Here is a 16,702-nt window from a genome sequence, read left to right on the forward strand (position 1 = left end):
GCCAGTTCAGCAGATGTGCCAAAACGTGTCAAAGTGTGTTTTAAAAGTCTACACGGCTATTCTGTAAAATATTGACATTTTAATTGTTTTAAGAGATTGCTTGCACATTTATTTTGTTAATCCTATCACTGCATGGATCCCACTGGATAGAAATGTAGAATGTTACTTTTTTATCCATACATTCTGACAGGGGTGACCTGAGACTTTTCACATTTTTAAAGAGTACCCTAACAGAAAAAGGTTGAGAACCATTACCTTAGACCTCTCAGCGGTTGCTACAGCCCTGGTATACATTTAAAATGTAATTTTATTGACTATGTTTATTTTTTAATTTTTTTTAAATAAATGATAAACACAGGCAAACAGCATACTTTCTGTAAAGACTCTAACAAGTTCAGTTTTAAAAGGTGTAGGATGAAGAATAAAACACGCCTAGTCCCGAGCCTTACGCTACAATTAATGACACCCACTTTGGCCAGTTTTCTGCATTTTTATACAGTTTATTATAAATAGTAAATAGTGCTGTATTGTACACAAAACTTCTTACAACAAAATCATTTGACACCAATGTAAATGAAAATTATACAAAAGAGGAAAAATGTTTACAGAGCATTGTGTAAGACTTACTGCACAAAAAAGACTTTACACTTACACACTAAATAAATAAGAAATGAAACCAAGTTTTGCAAGTTCCTGTTGAAAACTAATTAAAAACATGCAAAAAAAAAAAAGACAAATTAACTGTCAAACTGAATCATTTATCCACCGGCAGAAAATTTTTGGCTTAATGACATCACAGCTACCCTTGCTAGTTTTCATCGCCTGATGATGTCCCCTGATTGGTCGATGCACACAACCAACCTGAATGAATTTAAAAAGAAAGAGCAGTTTTTGGGCTTTAATCAGGGGCGTTTGTTCCTTGTTAATTTACATCACATGAGGTATGAATGTATTGCACTTTCTTTGGGTTGCAGTGGTTTCACTCTGACTCCACCCAGCCTCCGTTCACACCCCTCTGCCGGTGAAGTCACATATTCATTACAATGTCTTATGCAAAAGTCACATCAATGTATGGTAAACATTTTCCTAAGACACCGGGATGAGGGAGAGCAGAGGGGAGGGGTTGTAAAGGCTGCCTCAGCTTGTATCTCTGCCACGTATTACATAAATCAAACACAGAATCTTGAATGTATTTACTCCTTCTCTCTTCTTTTCCTCCTTAAGCGTGGACAATGAATCGTGCTTGGTCCTTGGAGCATGACGTGAAGCACAAGCAAAGCAAAGATTGCCAGGTAACAGGAGAGGCTGCTGCCTTTGGTCCTAATTACTCCAGCCGGCCCCCTCCTTCCCCAGCACCACACCTCCATCTCAGCTCAGTCTCTTGCTGGAGGAGAAAACTTCAACTTCCTCCACCAGCTAACTTTTCTCTCTGTTTTGCTGTCCCCAGGGCTGAAGAGGTTTTGCAAAGGCAGCATGTCGGGGTAGAGGGGGTTGTTCTCTGGCGATAAATGTCAGACTGGTTGGGAAGCCCGTTAAGGCCATGTTGGGGGTTTCATATAATGAAAGGCACCTGAGGAGAAGAGGACATAAAAAGATGGAGGGTTAAAGAGAATCACTGTTTTTTATTTAAGTTATATGAGAAGTGATGGAAGGAAAAGGTGCTTCAGAGCAGGTGTGAATGGAAATTGGGGTCCTAGGTTAAATAATAAACCTTAAAAACAGGTGAAGAACTTTGGAAATCTCCAGTTTTTTTTAAATCTCATGTGGTTGGTGAATGTATCCTTAGACTGAGCCTTAGCCTGGATCTCTGGCTCTGCTTCACTGATCAATAACAACTTTAAATCTGACCTCCAGTGGGACACATGGTTCTAATCCTGGCCTGCCAAGGGCCATAATCGGCCCCTGTTAAAGAGCCCCTTTTATACACGCATACATCCACACATAGACGCACACAGGTTCCCCCAAACCCCCAAAAGCTACATGCAAGTCTCTCCCAGGACGAGCTAAATTAATGACATCAAGATGTTGCCACTGATGGGCCAGTCAACATGTGGAAGCGTAGCTCAGATCAGCCCCGCCCTGACCCACACTCCCCTCCTTCCCCTCTGTCAAACACGCTTTGGGAAGTGGCTCCTTCCTTTCATTTGGGCGGCGATCTCTGTTACCAAAGGGTCATTACATGGCTAAGTGAGCTACACCGCAGGTTTGGATGGGCGAGCTCATCATATGGGGTCGTGAAAGGACAGTGAGTGAAAATGTGAGTGTGGGGATAAGACCCGGACATGCCTCCGCATCAGGACACGTGGATAGCATGATGATGGTAATGTAAACTGAGGGAGCCTGGCCACTAGCGCTCTCTAGAATCATGTAATTTCAGTGCTGTGCAGGGTGATTGGAGAAGCAGGCTCATCAGAGAGGAATGTGCAATTAACATGGGTTTGAGAATATAAACTAAGCAGACCTCCCAATTCAAATATAGGCAATTAAAATTTATAGTTGAAGCCTAAAAACCCCCACCTCTTTTTTCAAACAGAAACTTTTGCATTTGCACAACATGTGTACTTCTTTTATGGCCTAAAAATTTGAGATACAGTAATTGTGAAACTTAGGGCAGATGCCAATACCAGTGTTTAAAAGAACACTTTAGCTGATACAGATGCCAATACTATAATTCTCCAACAGGTTCATTTTTTTGCCCTGCAAAAATGTGTTATTGGCCAGATGTACAAGATAGTTTAAATTGATTGAAAATAATAGAAAAACACTAAAAACTGATATCTGTCCATGCCACATAAATTTGTCAATGGCCAGTGTTGGAAACAGGGATGATGTCGGCTAATCCCAATGTTAAAGCAATGCATCTGTGCATCCCTACTAAAAATACAAATACAAATTATTTTTACATCTAAACCAAACTTTTAATAACCTTTGAGCCTAATTTTAATCCATTACTTTTAAAAATAACTCAATAAACATGGTGGTTTTCTGGCATACCTTGCTCTGACTGTACTGTCCATACTGGTAGGATGGATGGTGGTCCACAGCATAGGCAGGGGTGGTGTAGGACGGTGGACAGTAAGACTGTGTGCTAGGCAGGGTGGGCATACTAGTCAGGCCTGGTAAAGCCTCCAGACGCTGGGAGCCGTGGCAGCTAGCAGCCATGCCACCGTTAGGCTCCAGGCCTCCAGTCAGCGGAGAGAGGGCGAAGTCACTCTGGGACTGATGCGGGACACCACCTGGGTTCAATAGGCCCATTACCTGTGAGGAAACACAAGAAAGCAGGGTTTCAGAAAGGTTGTTTTTCCCCCCTTCTACTGCACACTAAAAAAAATTACACCAGTCATTAATTTTCTTGTCCACACTGGTGGGCTATGGTGTGGACCCTCTCCTTGTTCATTGTCAGACATACATTATTAGTCTTCCTCACACATGTGGTTTCCCTTTCCTCTACTTGACTGATGGAGGAGCTGATGCTGCAAAGAGTTCTATCTTTCAGCCAAACAGTGCCACCTGATGCAGAAAACCTGTCAAACTCACAGGTATACACATTACATTACATTTGTATCATTCATTTTTCTTACAAGATTCCAACCTGAACTATTTATGAGAATTCAGGTGTTAATAAAAATAAAAATTATATACTGTTATATTAGGCCTCTTCAAAGCACTGCACCCTCTCCTGTCGTGTCTCTTTTCCTCTCCCACTTTCTCTTGATGCCCTAAAATCACCATGTCCTTGTGAGGCCAGGGTGAAGAGGCCAAAGGGTACGTGGGAACGAGGAGCACGGTGTGTTTATGTATGTGTGTGAGGGCTACCTCTCCTACGTGTGGATGGGGGTATTTAACAGTAGGTGTGTGTGCGGCGGTGTGTAATACAAGCATTTTTTTGCCCCGGTGTCGGGGGGTTGAAGGGGTATTGGTGATACATCATGAACAGCTGCACGTAGGTTTGCGTGAGAAGCAAAGTTATGAAAGTGTCGGAAAAATGGTTAAAGACAGAAGAAGAATTATAGTCTATGAAGTACAGAAATTTTATAAATAAATACACTTGAACAGATTAAAAGGGAGAAAAAAGTATCACTGTGATTTAAAAACAACAGATTTCCTAAATGACAGCAAGCAGCCTCACATGTCTTTAATGTATGTAATTTATAGTCAGTCTGTCAGAAGGATTTAGTCGCACGCATCTGTCAAACACATCACTGTGGTGTACCGCCAAACCATCCTACCGCTGAGATGTGTGATGTTCTTTGAGATTGCTGAAGTGTTTTACAAAAGTTTATGAAACCTTTTTTTTCAAGACTGACACTTTATGGGAAATGCTCAATCAATTCACCCAAAAACACACGTTGCTCTAAATATATTCTTTCCTTTAAGCTTCAAAAATATGTCTCCAAATATTTAGGTATGGATAGTTATTGGTAATAATACAAGAATTTCTAGTGGCTTGTTTAAGATCATATTTCCTTGTTTTTAGTCATGTCTTCTGAAAACACCCCCTGTATTTGTATTCTGTTCCCTCTCTGCAGTCTGAACGGCAGCAGTTCCCGATGGTGTCTGTTTTGAGGTTGTTCCGGGGATTAGGTCTCAGGGGGGTGCAAATCCAGGCCGCTCGCTTCCTTGGTGAGAAAGGGTTCCTTTGGTATGCACCAGATCAGCAGTGAGACGCCACAGATCCCGCACCACAGGGAAACCACCAGTCTGACTGAAGCTCCAAATACAGAGCTAACTGCCCAGACAAGAATATCACCTATCTAAAGTAAACTTTATCCATATCCAAACTCTGTGGTGCTCTAATGTGACCATATCTGGAGTTAACTGAACCTCTGAATCTCCTGCTGGATACAGAGTCGTAGATAGAGTAGCTTTTATAGGCTGATCTGGAGTTCAGATAACCAGATAATTCCAGGGAGGATTTAGCGCAGAATAGACCCAGCTATGTAGCTATTGGAGGAAATTGAAGCAGTTAAGTTTTCAAGTGCAGAGAGGTCTTGGTTTATTAAGTACCAATGTCATAGAATTTAATCAATTCTCATTTCCTCCCTCTTATTGAAGCCAAAATTAGAAAATTAATTCTGTCCCTGTTTGATAAAGAGAAAACTGTATCTAAATATACATTCAAACTCAGGCAGTGAATACATGAATTAAAACAAATTAGTCAACAAAGTGAGTCATTTGCATATATTACACACTTTGTTACAAGGAGATAGATTACTTCATTCCAATCAATTAACACACTGGAACGTTCTCTGATTGCAATTCCAGACAGAGCAAACATTCCAGGCTCGCCGCTGCCGTCCCTATGCAAGATGAGATGAGTGTTCAGTACGGAGCAGCCCGGCAAAGTTAATGCTGAAACCATGCACAAGGCTGCAGCACCTTTGGCCTCTTTATTGGCGGTAAAGTCAGTCTGTGACCCTGTGGGTGTGTGAATGCACACCACAGCCATGCACCCGGTTACAGGAGGGGAGGTCTGCATTCCACATATGCTCCAACTAAGTCATTAAACTAGGTACAAATTACAAGGTAGCAATCATGACACATGCTGACAGTTTGCATCATGCTGTCTTCATTTTCTCTTTTTTGTTCGATAAAATAAACAGTTGTTTTTTATAGTCAGACAACTTTCTGAGGAGGAAATCCAGTACTCATATTTCAAAGCAGTCAATTATACCTTCAGCAACAGCAGTACCACCTACCACTTACTCACTGTCACCTACTGCCACAACAAAGATCCACTTTTTTCAATAAACATACCTCCTCAGGCATCCACACATCAAACCTGCCCAAGGCTGTGTTTTTATCTGTCCCTGACAGGAGCCTGAGATTTCTCTCCCATGGGAATTAGTACCCAGCATGCATTGCACATGGGCCTGCCACCCTTTGTGGCGGTTAAAAGCTCGTTTTCCGCCTGTTAGTCCATCTTCTGGGCCGCCGGGGAGCCACTGATGGACACTGATGACTGTGTAATCGACCATAATTGTCTTTTCAGTTTTGATTTGTGTCATCATGCGACATCCATGCGTCCGTCCTCATGTCTGGTTCCCCCCCCCCTTCCCCAAAGACTGACGTTAACCACATTTTTAAATTCATCAAACAACCCATCAGAATCAACAGAAATGGAAAGCTACCGTGTTTCTTGGTCTAACAAGGTTTTCATCGATGTCACTGCAATGACACCTCCAAGGTCAAACACAAGCAATGTTGTCCTGTTTAATGGTGTGATATTGTGTGAGTGGACAGTTGTGTATTATTAGGAAGAGAATTCAAGTGTCGGTTTTTCTAACTACACTTGTACAAATAATCATACATTTGTTTTTTAGAGTTATTTTTATTGTTTTTCTTACAATCATGGCAGATTCCATGCAAAGGCCTGGTTCTGCTCAAAGTCTCTGACTGTCAAAAGAATGTTTAACTAGCCACTGCGTGGTATTTGCATGATCATGGATTATTGCTGGGTCTCTATAAATGAGAGTATGGTCTAGATCAGAGGTCACACACCTGTAGACTGCAATCAACTGGTGGATCTTTGAAACATTTCAAGCAGAACCCGAATTCTAAATAATTTCCAACTCTAATCGACACCCTGCCTCCGTTCAATTATCAGTATGAGCAAGGTAATAAGACTATTGAAATGTACTGTTCTAGCCATATACTGGTAAATTTAAAAAGTTGTGCAAATTTTTCTTTGTATTAGGCAATTAGGTAATTTTACACTAATTTTCCAGAAGGTTTGAATACATTCAATTCTTGCAGAAATTCTTAGGTTTGTATCAACACATAAATTTGAACATTTAATAACAGCGGGAATGCAAATGAAAAACATTACATGTTTTCTTCCTTCCCTTCACTACTTTGATAGATCAAAGAATTTAATTATACTGATAAAAAGTAGATATTGATTTCTCTCAGTGAATTTGGGTGGGAAGATCTAGCCGTCTCCATTCACATCAGATGAGATTTTTAGTTTAGTTGGTGACCACTGGTCTTTACCCTCTCCTTATGTAAAGTCTTTTGCGGTCACTTTTGTTGTGGTTTGGTGCTATACAAATAAAAATGGCTGATTGGTTGAAAGATGAAAGGAGGATCAAACCTGTGGAGAGAGGCTGTTGCTGATGGTGGGGTTGACCGTATTGGAGTGTCCTGTCGGGGCCACAAAACTTTCAGAGTATCCTGAGAAGCCATGACGTCCAGACGCCAGGCAGTAGGCGGAGCTTGCATCCTGTGAGCCAGTTGCAGAGCTTAGCCCAGTTTGGTGCACAGAGGTGGGTGGCAGAGGCTGCGGCCGGTGGACTGTACTGGGCTGCTCGGATGCTATAGAGGATAAAACATATGACTTTTAAATCATCTTTTTCTATCAGATTGTAACTTAATCCTGTGTGGATATCTGAAGACGTGCATGGTGAACCCACCTTGAGATATGGATGTAGGAGTGTAGGGGCTGTCTGAGAGCTGGTAGGGCTGCAAACCTGACATGGCTGATGGAGGGAAACCACCAGGGATGAGATGGTTAAATGCCATCAGCTGGCTGGCACCTGCTTGCTTCCTCCATCTTGCTCTCCTATTGCTGAACCACACCTGAAAGAAGATACAGAAACAAATGAAACTCATCCACTAACCTAACAGAAAATGTTGTACATACTATATGGTTATTTGTGTGAGTTTGAAGCTTCTCCAATCAATTACAGGCAGCTGAACTGATAAAGATCTCCACATCTGGAGCATGTAGTGAAACATTACGTCATTGTGCTACTGAAAGTCACTGAGTTCAAAGGGTATAATGCCAGAGGGCTGGTACAGCTGTAAAAGCCTGTATTGGAACACTATTTAAATTGGGTGTATTTTTAGAGATCTTTACATAGCGCCTTTTAGCAAAGTCTGACAAAAGGACAAAAATAAGAGCCCCTCTTCACACACAGGGTGTCTGTGTTTGTGTATGTGGAGAAGGAGGTCAGACATGACATACAGTAAAGTCTAATGGCTCTAAGGAATGTGTGGCAACATCCCCAGGGCAATTTAACACCCACATGACACGTATCCGTGACAAGCCGACACATTGCTTTGCTCTGCGGGGCCTTTATTCTAAAGAGCGTGTCCATGCATGATGTTTCTAACCTGAACCCGAGCCTCCGTCAGTTTGGCCCGCTGAGCCAGCTCCTCCCGTGTGTAAATGTCGGGGTAGTGTGTGCGTTCGAAGGCCCTCTCCAGCTCCTCCAACTGCTCCGCTGTGAAAGTGGTGCGACTTCGACGCTGCTTCCTCTTGAGGGGTAGGCCCGGTTCAGAGTCTACATCAGAGCCCTCGTCCGAGTGGCTTGCTAGAAGTAAAATAGAATTGTTAGTCGACAGCTCAAAGGCTGATACAGAATGAAGCTGAAAAGTAGGGATACAATAGATTATAGATTCTGCTGAGTAGAACACATGGTACTGAGCAACTTTAGATTGTGTCCTCCTGCTTCATTTAAACTCCTCAGTGGTTCCTGAGGGGATCAAACACCAGAAGCTGCTTGAACACGGATTAAAGGGGACTAGATCCCTCCAGGGCATCTATTCCCTGGGACACAGTGTCTCTCCTAGTCTTAGCCATGCTGTGCATGATGGCGATAGGGTCCCTTGGTGCCTTTTCTTGCAGGTGCTTCTTAATCTGTTTGTTCAGTTGAGGGTAGGAGAGAGCGACTGGGTAACTGGGAGACAGCTATTGGGATCTAATTCAGCAGAAGACTGGAATCAATGCAGGCTTGAGACCTGAGACAGAGAACTATTGCTACATTTCGGGGGGAGGTTACCCATCTATTAAATAATGATTAGGCTCCACAAGCTAGCGTGACAGCCAGCTATTGTGCACCATTACACGTCTGCACCCGACCCCCCTCATCCATTTCTCAGTTATACGCACACTCACAAACATGCATCTGCTCTGTCTCAGCAATGCGCTTTCACTCAATGAAGGCAAGTCCATGACAATGTGTCAAACGCAGATGGACACAAGGCAGAATCCACTCCCAAATCCAAACCCAGAACGACCTCTCAAAGCTCATGAGGAAGGTTCACTGCATCTTTTCAACACTGAAGACTATGTAGCAAACATCTCAACTGAGAGAGAGAAGAAATAAGCAGCAGACAGGTGTAAGCAGCAGAAAGGCTTGGCCTGTTTTTCCTAGACCGCTCACTCTGCCCTGCAGATTTAAAGCTTTAATTAAAAGTGCCAAGTCAGACATGGAGGGGGGTAAGCAGGGATCTCCCTTTGCCTCTGGAGCCTCTGGAGCCAAGCAGGAAATGTTTGTGCCGGTTGCCAGTGTGTGTCTGACCAGGCATTACACACGGATTTGCTCTCTGAGAATGCCTGTGTGCTGGGGACCGCCAGGGCACAAGATGCTGGTGCTGAGAAGAGCTCTTTATTACATTTGAAGCAAGGGCACCACAGGCTCGCTGTTTAAATGCTTCTCGAATGGAGTGCTATGAGTTTGTAAAGAGGTTTTTTTGGTAAAGATGAAGCCTGGGATGATATGGACAAAGTCTTGTAACAAGACAGTGGGCCTTTCCTTTAAACATATTTTCCCATCTGTCTTGAAGGTTTTTAAAGCAGTTTGGCAGATAAAGATCAAGATCTGTACCCTCTCTATGTCAGAGGCAGTGTTAATCTCGTTTACTAAAAACTGTGTAAAAATGTTAGTCAGCTGCCTTTTTTCTCAAGGAAGACAGGACTAAAACTAGCTACAAATAGATCTCTGGTACTTAAAACAAGACTAAAATGTAAGTGGTAGACTGCTAAACATTAATTTTTTATGATATTTCTCCACTCAACAGATAAGATATGTCTGTATTTTCATCAGTTTTTCATCATATTTTTTTGTTTTCATCAACCAAAACTAGAATGAAATTATTTAAGAAAAAAAAATCCTAAATGTGACTAAAAATAAAAGTCATTCTAATCGAAAGGCCTACACTAAATCTAAGATAGCTGCCAAAGTTAACACTGAACAGAGAAACAGATAAAGACACACAGAGACAAGCTGAATCCCTGCAGAAGACAGACTGTGCACCCACGGCAGCCAATAGGAGGTGAAAACAGAACTGCACTTTCAAACCTCCTGTCCTTTCTACAAGGACATTAGAGTCAAGTTCCTTCCACTTTTCACCAGCAAACAAAAAGTGTTCACAACAAACAGAAGCTCCCATATGCAAATGCTGCAGGACACTGCATGAGCTGTTGTGACAGAAGAACCTCAAACACCACAGGATTGCCTACACATATGAACAACAAACAAAAAAAATCTAAAACTCAACACTCTGATACAAATACCAATGATGATACCTTTTCTGTTATTATTTTATAAATTTGTGCACTACTTTGGCAATGCAAACTGATGTTTTCCATACCAATAAAACTTGTTGAATCGAACTGAATTGAATTGAATTAAAGTAAAAAACACAGGAAGAAAATGAAGAACCAATGATATAGGAGAAACCAAAAAGGTTCCTGAAAGAGGGAAGAAGAACTCATAAACTCCACTGAGGAGAAAGCCCCCCATTGGCACTGTAACTCATGTTAACTGCAGGGTGGGGGTGGATCTCTCCTCTTTTTGCCCCCTTTATTTCTGTCCGTCCCCCTTTATTTCTCTCTCTTTTTTTTCTCGCTCCCTGTTTTTATTATTAGTTACTACAGAGAAAACACTCCGTCACAGACTCTCCCTTAATGGCACATGACAGTGTTGCTTTTGTCATCCTCTGGCTTGCGCTTTCTCTTTTGCTCTCTTCCTCTCGCACTCTTCTCTGTCTCCTTTTTTTTATTTGGAAGTGATGTGGCCGAGCCTTTTGTATCTGAGCAGGGAAAAGCCTGTGGCAGGGCTCTATTGGGCCGATTACCACGCTCCATCTGTAGGAGCCATCAGGGACGCCCGAGCCCGCATTCAGGGGCCTGTCACCTGCCCAGCAGGGGAGTAGGTGGGGGCTGGAAGAGGGGGAGGCTGCAGGGCCAAGGGCTGAGTGGGGGAATGAAGGGTGGGAGGAAGGGGATGGAGAGGGGGCACAAAAGGGGTCCAGAGAAGGGCCATTGGGGGCTGCAGAGGGGCACAGCAGGGGAGCACCCCTTCATCCCCTCCCTTCATGGCCTGAGGGGCACCAAGCTATGGGGGGAGGGTGGGGGAGTTTAAGAGGTTGACATGGAGAGGAGATGGGAAGCTGAAGGCACCTGAAGGAGATGATGCTGGGAAACGGGTGCGGGGGTTGCTGGTCATTCTTAAAAAAAGAATCTGTCCTATCCATTCACCCACTGCTGCATCCACATCTTTGATGTTTTAAAAAAGGTCCTATGGATCGATTTTGAGGCACGCCATTGCAGAAGTGGCCCCAGAGAGCGTTATTCCCACACATTCCCAGCAACAACCAGCAGAAGAGGATACTAAAACCCACAAAGGAAGGCCCCGACCTCCTAACTTAAACACCCAAATCAAATTTTACGCTGCAGCTAAAGCGCCAGGGAGCTGAGAATGCTCCATAGCTGCTCGCTGTTTGGCTGTGGCTCCGACAAGAGTCTTAATAGAAAGATAGATTATTATCCCTCAGGCGGAAATTGGGGCTGCTGCAGAATCATCTATAAAGCAGACAATTTAAAACAAAGTAAGATGTAGGTTAATAAACTCAAAACAAGATGGTTTAGATAGTAACGTGGATTTATTTAACATAGTTTGGAGGCTGGAATTGAGCAGTGTTTAGGGAAGTATTCAACAAGTGAACTCAACAGGTTACATCAGGTTTTTCAATGGAAGAAGCTGGTGAATTCACGGGTGTGTATTTGCACATACACAACACAGATGCAGAGAGCTGCAGACAAGATAAACAGAACCATTTATTGATCCAGAGAGGAGACTGACAGGCAGAGAAGATAAACTCCAGCGGGTCACAGATGTGAACTTGGGGGATGTCCAGTTGCATTAGCTTCACCTGCACTAGCAGTACTCTTACAGGCCAAAAATACTCAGAGAGGAGTCCAACCAAGAGAATAAAGACGGTTCTTGTTTACCGCATAGCCTACATCGGCCAGGGCTCGCCTTTGCCAAGCATTCATCCCCCTCCCATCCATACAAGAGATGCTAATATGAAGAGACATGCGCATAGCCATGTTTGAGTACACATGGGGATAAAATCCAGTTACTCAGCTTGAAATAGCAAAAAAAATATGAATGAGTTGGAAAGAGAGACAAAAAGTGTGAGAGAAAATCAAAATAGATAAAGAAAATGGAAAATAGTGGGAAAAGGGAAGAGATGACATGTCTTTTCAGTGAGAAAGAAAAAAGAAAAGAAGAGCATATGGGGCCGTTTATAGCCTGGTCTTGCAAGGGGTTGGCTAGCCCTTCCTCCAGGGGCTGTTAATAGAGAAAGTAATTGAGTTGGTGACATGTGTTCGCAACCCAAAACAAAGGGCAGAAGAGACAAATGAACTAGTTATTTGCCCAGGGAAGTAGATCTGGGCCCTTTCAGGCCACGGTGCATAGTGTGAGCCGGGGCCACTGAATAAAATAGTGCCACACCACGTAGAGCCAGAGCGAGCAGATGCACCGGAGGAAAAGAATAGTTAACTGACAGCTTATGGGCTCAGCTGGGGTTAACAGTTAAGGGAAAGAACGGTAGCGTGGGCTGCTCACTTGACTTGCTAAAGAGCCCCCAGGAACCCGCAGCTGCCTGGGAAAAGAGGGGGGCAGAGAGGGAGAGGGAGATGATGATAGGATGGATGGACGAAAATGGAGTGAATACGCTCAGGAGGTTGGCACTTAACGGACAAAGAAATAGCCCGCAATATGACTTTGAAAGATGTATCTCTGTCTAATATTGGTGAAGTGACAAAAAGGCACAAATGGCCCTTCATGGCTATTATGTGTGCCCAGTGTGCGGTGGTTATTATTTAGTTCCACAGTGGTGCGGTTAGGTGACAGTTTCACGGTGGCATTTCCACCCCAGGGCAGGGACAAAGCAATGGTACAGAGCCCACGCGGGGACGAAGCAACAGGCCGGTCTGTCGCACGTTCCACTCAAACCAAGAGTAACACCTCAGCAGAAAAGAAATACAACCAAAGCAATCATCAGAATAAGCAGCATGCATGCAAAAAATGGCAACAAATATCACCATATAGTGAAGGTTTTCACATCAGAACTGACTCCCTGGTGAGATAGGGAGCCAGTCATTTGTCATCTTCTTCCAAACATTATTGTAACCTCCTTTTCCAGGGGCCTGATAGTTTTAACAGTCAAGTGACCCCAGGTTAGCCCCTGACCTTTTCACAGCTACTGCACAGCGCTGTAGGGAAAAAAAGACAAGCCCTGCAAATAAACTTCACAGGCACTCGAATAGAGAGAGAAGCCATCATCACATTCTTCAAGGCCTTTTTTAACCCAAAAGGGCAAGTTTTATGTGCTTCTTAAGACTAAGACATAATAATGCAATGTTTTGTTTTCTTTTTTTAATTTTTTAATTCTGATATTTGTTTTCCTTTTAAGGGATCAGGATAGGCAAAAAGACATTAATCAACGAGGCAACAGAGTAGTGCTGGCGTGTCCATAATGTGCAATGTGCTGGACGAAACAGCTCCACAAAAACTGAGGCTAAACAAAGTTAAGTGATTGACAACGCTGTCTGGCTTTACTCAATTAACTATCCCATTGTGCTCCTCTTTGCAGAGCCCCTTCGCCCCCGACCCTTTTCTCTCCTCGCTCCTTTATCCCCCCCATCACAGAGTTTTGCTTGGCTAATACATCCAAGGAAATAGAGAGTCCTTTTTCTGCCGGGGCTCCTCTCCTTGACCTTCCATTGCTCGCTGCCTCTCTTTCACTCACTTCACAGTGTCTCTGGGGTTAGCGGGGAGAATGCAGAGAGTACATCAGCGGCGAGGGGCCGGCTCAGGGCAGGACCCCAGCCTATTACTTCAAAGTTGGCCTGCATTCATTAATTGTCCTTTGAATTAATATTGGGGGATCACAATGTGGGTGCCAACAGAGAAAGAGGCTTTAATGAAGCATAGAGTCGGCATTCAGTTGCAGATCAGCCAGTGTGGATTTTTTCTTTCTTTTTATTAGAAGGAGGGAGAGTTTAGAAACATGCCGACATCACATGTAAAAGTGTAGAGCGTATCTATATATCCATCTATCTATATGTGTCAATTTTCACTTAACTTTGGTATACTTTAGCTCAGCAGTCCCTAAAATTAAACCAGCATTTCAACCACTATTAACACAGGAAACACATAGTGAGGCCTACATATAACTTTGCCTATTATCCAGCCCTGAGAGCAAAATGGAAATGTGGCTACAGCAGACATTCCTCTGCTAACATCGAGGCCTTCCGTCTCCAGTGTCGGCCTCCTTTAAACCTCAGATTTTTACGCATTCAGCGTGGAAATGCAACAAAAGACACAAGAAATTCAACCATCTACCTCTCCGTTTACAGTTGTGGGTCACTGACATGCTGCTCGGCTCCCCATGTGCAAGGGAAATAAATGTTTTTATTCTTAGATTTCTCAGGAGAACACGGGTCTTGAACTCTAAAATTGGATTAGACGGCTGTTCGTGCAAGTTTCATCATCTCCTGTAAAAAGATGCTTAACACGTCTTGAAAATATGGCAAACGCATATGATCTATCTGCCCTCCTCACGCTTTAAATTTCCCTCATGCCAAAGTCACAGGGAGCCAGTAACCCACTTTATTTACACAAACAAAGTCCCACTCAGCTCCTTTTACAAAAGCAGCTAAATCTTTCATGTTTTGTCAGCACTTGATTCCTCCTGTCCCCCTGGCTATTTGCCTGCCTGTGGACAATGGAGGCAGGAGAATGGCAGCAGATTGTTGGAATGCACCTCAATGAAACCAATTATTACATGTTGACTGCGTTCACCATGGCACATTTGAAAGAACTGGCCTCATTCAGTTTGGCACCGCGGGACTCCCTTTAAAGAAAAGTTATCCCTTTGACTGTTTGTATTTCTGAGCTTTTCTTTTTCCCTCCGTCTTTCTCCTTCTTCACCCCCACGGCCATAAATGAATCCTGCAAGAGTGGCTGCTTCTCTTTCATGACTTTGGTTACTTTAATTAGTTAAATGAGGCTAAAGTGCTAACATTAATAAAAAGAGAGAGAGGGATGCTATCAATTAATCCAGAGCCACTCAATTCTTGGCATCATTTTTCCCAATTAGAATAAATATCCAAAGACGCATTTGTGTTGCATCTTCTTCTACTTTATGTACAAATGTGATAAACCACAAATAAATCTTTCAAATGCCTTTCAAATCTGCAGCTGATTCAAGCATGTTGCTTTAATTCTGCACACTTGCAAATCCAACCACAGAAAAACAAGGCATAAACAACTTAGCATCAACTTCATCCCAAGAAACATCCTTTTCCCACAATGCTGCAGCCACTTGCTAATGCCATGCAGACCTGAGGCTACCCAGTTTACTTTATCCCACAAACCTTAGCAGTCCCTTTTCCCAGACAAATAAATCTAAATGAGCCAGCTTTGATCTTAGCACTTAGGGAAAGCCAACAATAGTGGTCGAGGAGAGAGGGGCAGAGAGCAACAGGCCTCTCTCCGGCACAACAATAGCCTCTGCAAACACCTACTTAATCAATATTTGGCCAGAAGACACTCTCTCAGTCCCTGAAGCAGCCTTTTCACATTCTAATGAAGAGCTATAAAAGAGAAAAACAACAACTACTTCCACAAAGAGACACAAGAATGAAATAGTGGAGTCCTGTATATCAATGGGGGAAAGTTTCCTCAGAGCTGTTTGCATATAGGATGTTACCTATTTAAAGTAAAAAGCTAATGTTATTTTTTTAAGTGTGTTGAATTATCAGCCTTAATTTCTTAGTTATATAATTAATAAACATCACATGTTTTCTGAGAGATTAATTCAGCATTTTGTTTAAAGTTTAGCCATCTCAAAACTTGAGTTTAAGCTGCTTATCAACAAAGATTCCAAATTACTTTTGAAGCACAAAATGAATCCTTAAATTTTAGTTAATGTGATTAATTGCAACTTCGACCATCTTCTCTGCAGGTATATAGATTTTTTTTTTCACTTTCCAAACAGAAGTTTTCGTCTGGCCTGGATGAGAGAAGTGCCCGCAGATAGCGCATGAATGTCTGCGCCCTGGGCGGAGAGGAAAGGGGCGGACTTTTGTCTGAGATGAAAGTGGAGAGAAAGAAAAGGTTTGGATTTAATCTAGTGGCGAGAAGAAGGCAGAGAGAAGGGCTTTCCCTGCCCTTCACGGGCTGGAGGCGTCACGCTCACATGCGCAAAGACTGTGCACAAAAGCGTCGTGCGTAAAAGTAACGGCACAGTTCAATTTGATTACGCAAGATGTGATTTTTTTTACGTATTTTGAGCAAAATCCATGAGCTCCTGTCAGTTGCTAAACGTGTTAACTAAATGTTTATCTTAAATGTATCATGTGTTGAATTTACCAGCCAATAAAAGTGCGCAACAAAACCAAGTCCAATAAACACTACAACAATAAACAAAAGGAATAAATCTGCGCGTCATGACGTTCCCAAAACACTCCAACTGTTTCTAGAAGTCAATAATTAACTGCAGACTGCATCATGTCTCCAGCAGCAACCTCCTCTTTTACGCCAACACTCCTCAACACCCAACAGGTCGTAAATCAACAGGTGTTTGCATAAACGCTTTCCCTCTGTATCTTTTCTTTTGA

The 16,702-nt window shown here is 42.9% G+C and overlaps 1 protein-coding gene across 3 annotated transcripts in view; it reads right to left on the reverse strand.

The window, feature by feature from the left end:
- Positions 1-528: 528 nt before the first annotated feature.
- pax3a (paired box 3a) overlaps positions 529-16,702 on the reverse strand; it is a 37,753-nt gene continuing 21,579 nt past the window's right edge. For all 3 annotated transcript variants that reach the window (XM_041803491.1, XM_041803492.1, XM_041803490.1), the window contains 5 exons: positions 8,116-8,315; positions 7,413-7,578; positions 7,094-7,314; positions 2,995-3,258; positions 529-1,570 (listed from right to left, as the gene is read on the reverse strand). In XM_041803491.1, the coding sequence (XP_041659425.1) occupies positions 1,553-1,570; positions 2,995-3,258; positions 7,094-7,314; positions 7,413-7,578; positions 8,116-8,315 (869 nt within the window). In that variant the 3' untranslated portion in view covers positions 529-1,552. The remainder of the gene's footprint in view (positions 1,571-2,994; positions 3,259-7,093; positions 7,315-7,412; positions 7,579-8,115; positions 8,316-16,702) is intronic.

Source organism: Cheilinus undulatus, linkage group 13 (genome assembly GCF_018320785.1).
Source record: "Cheilinus undulatus linkage group 13, ASM1832078v1, whole genome shotgun sequence".
Lineage (NCBI taxonomy): Eukaryota > Metazoa > Chordata > Actinopteri > Labriformes > Labridae > Cheilinus > Cheilinus undulatus.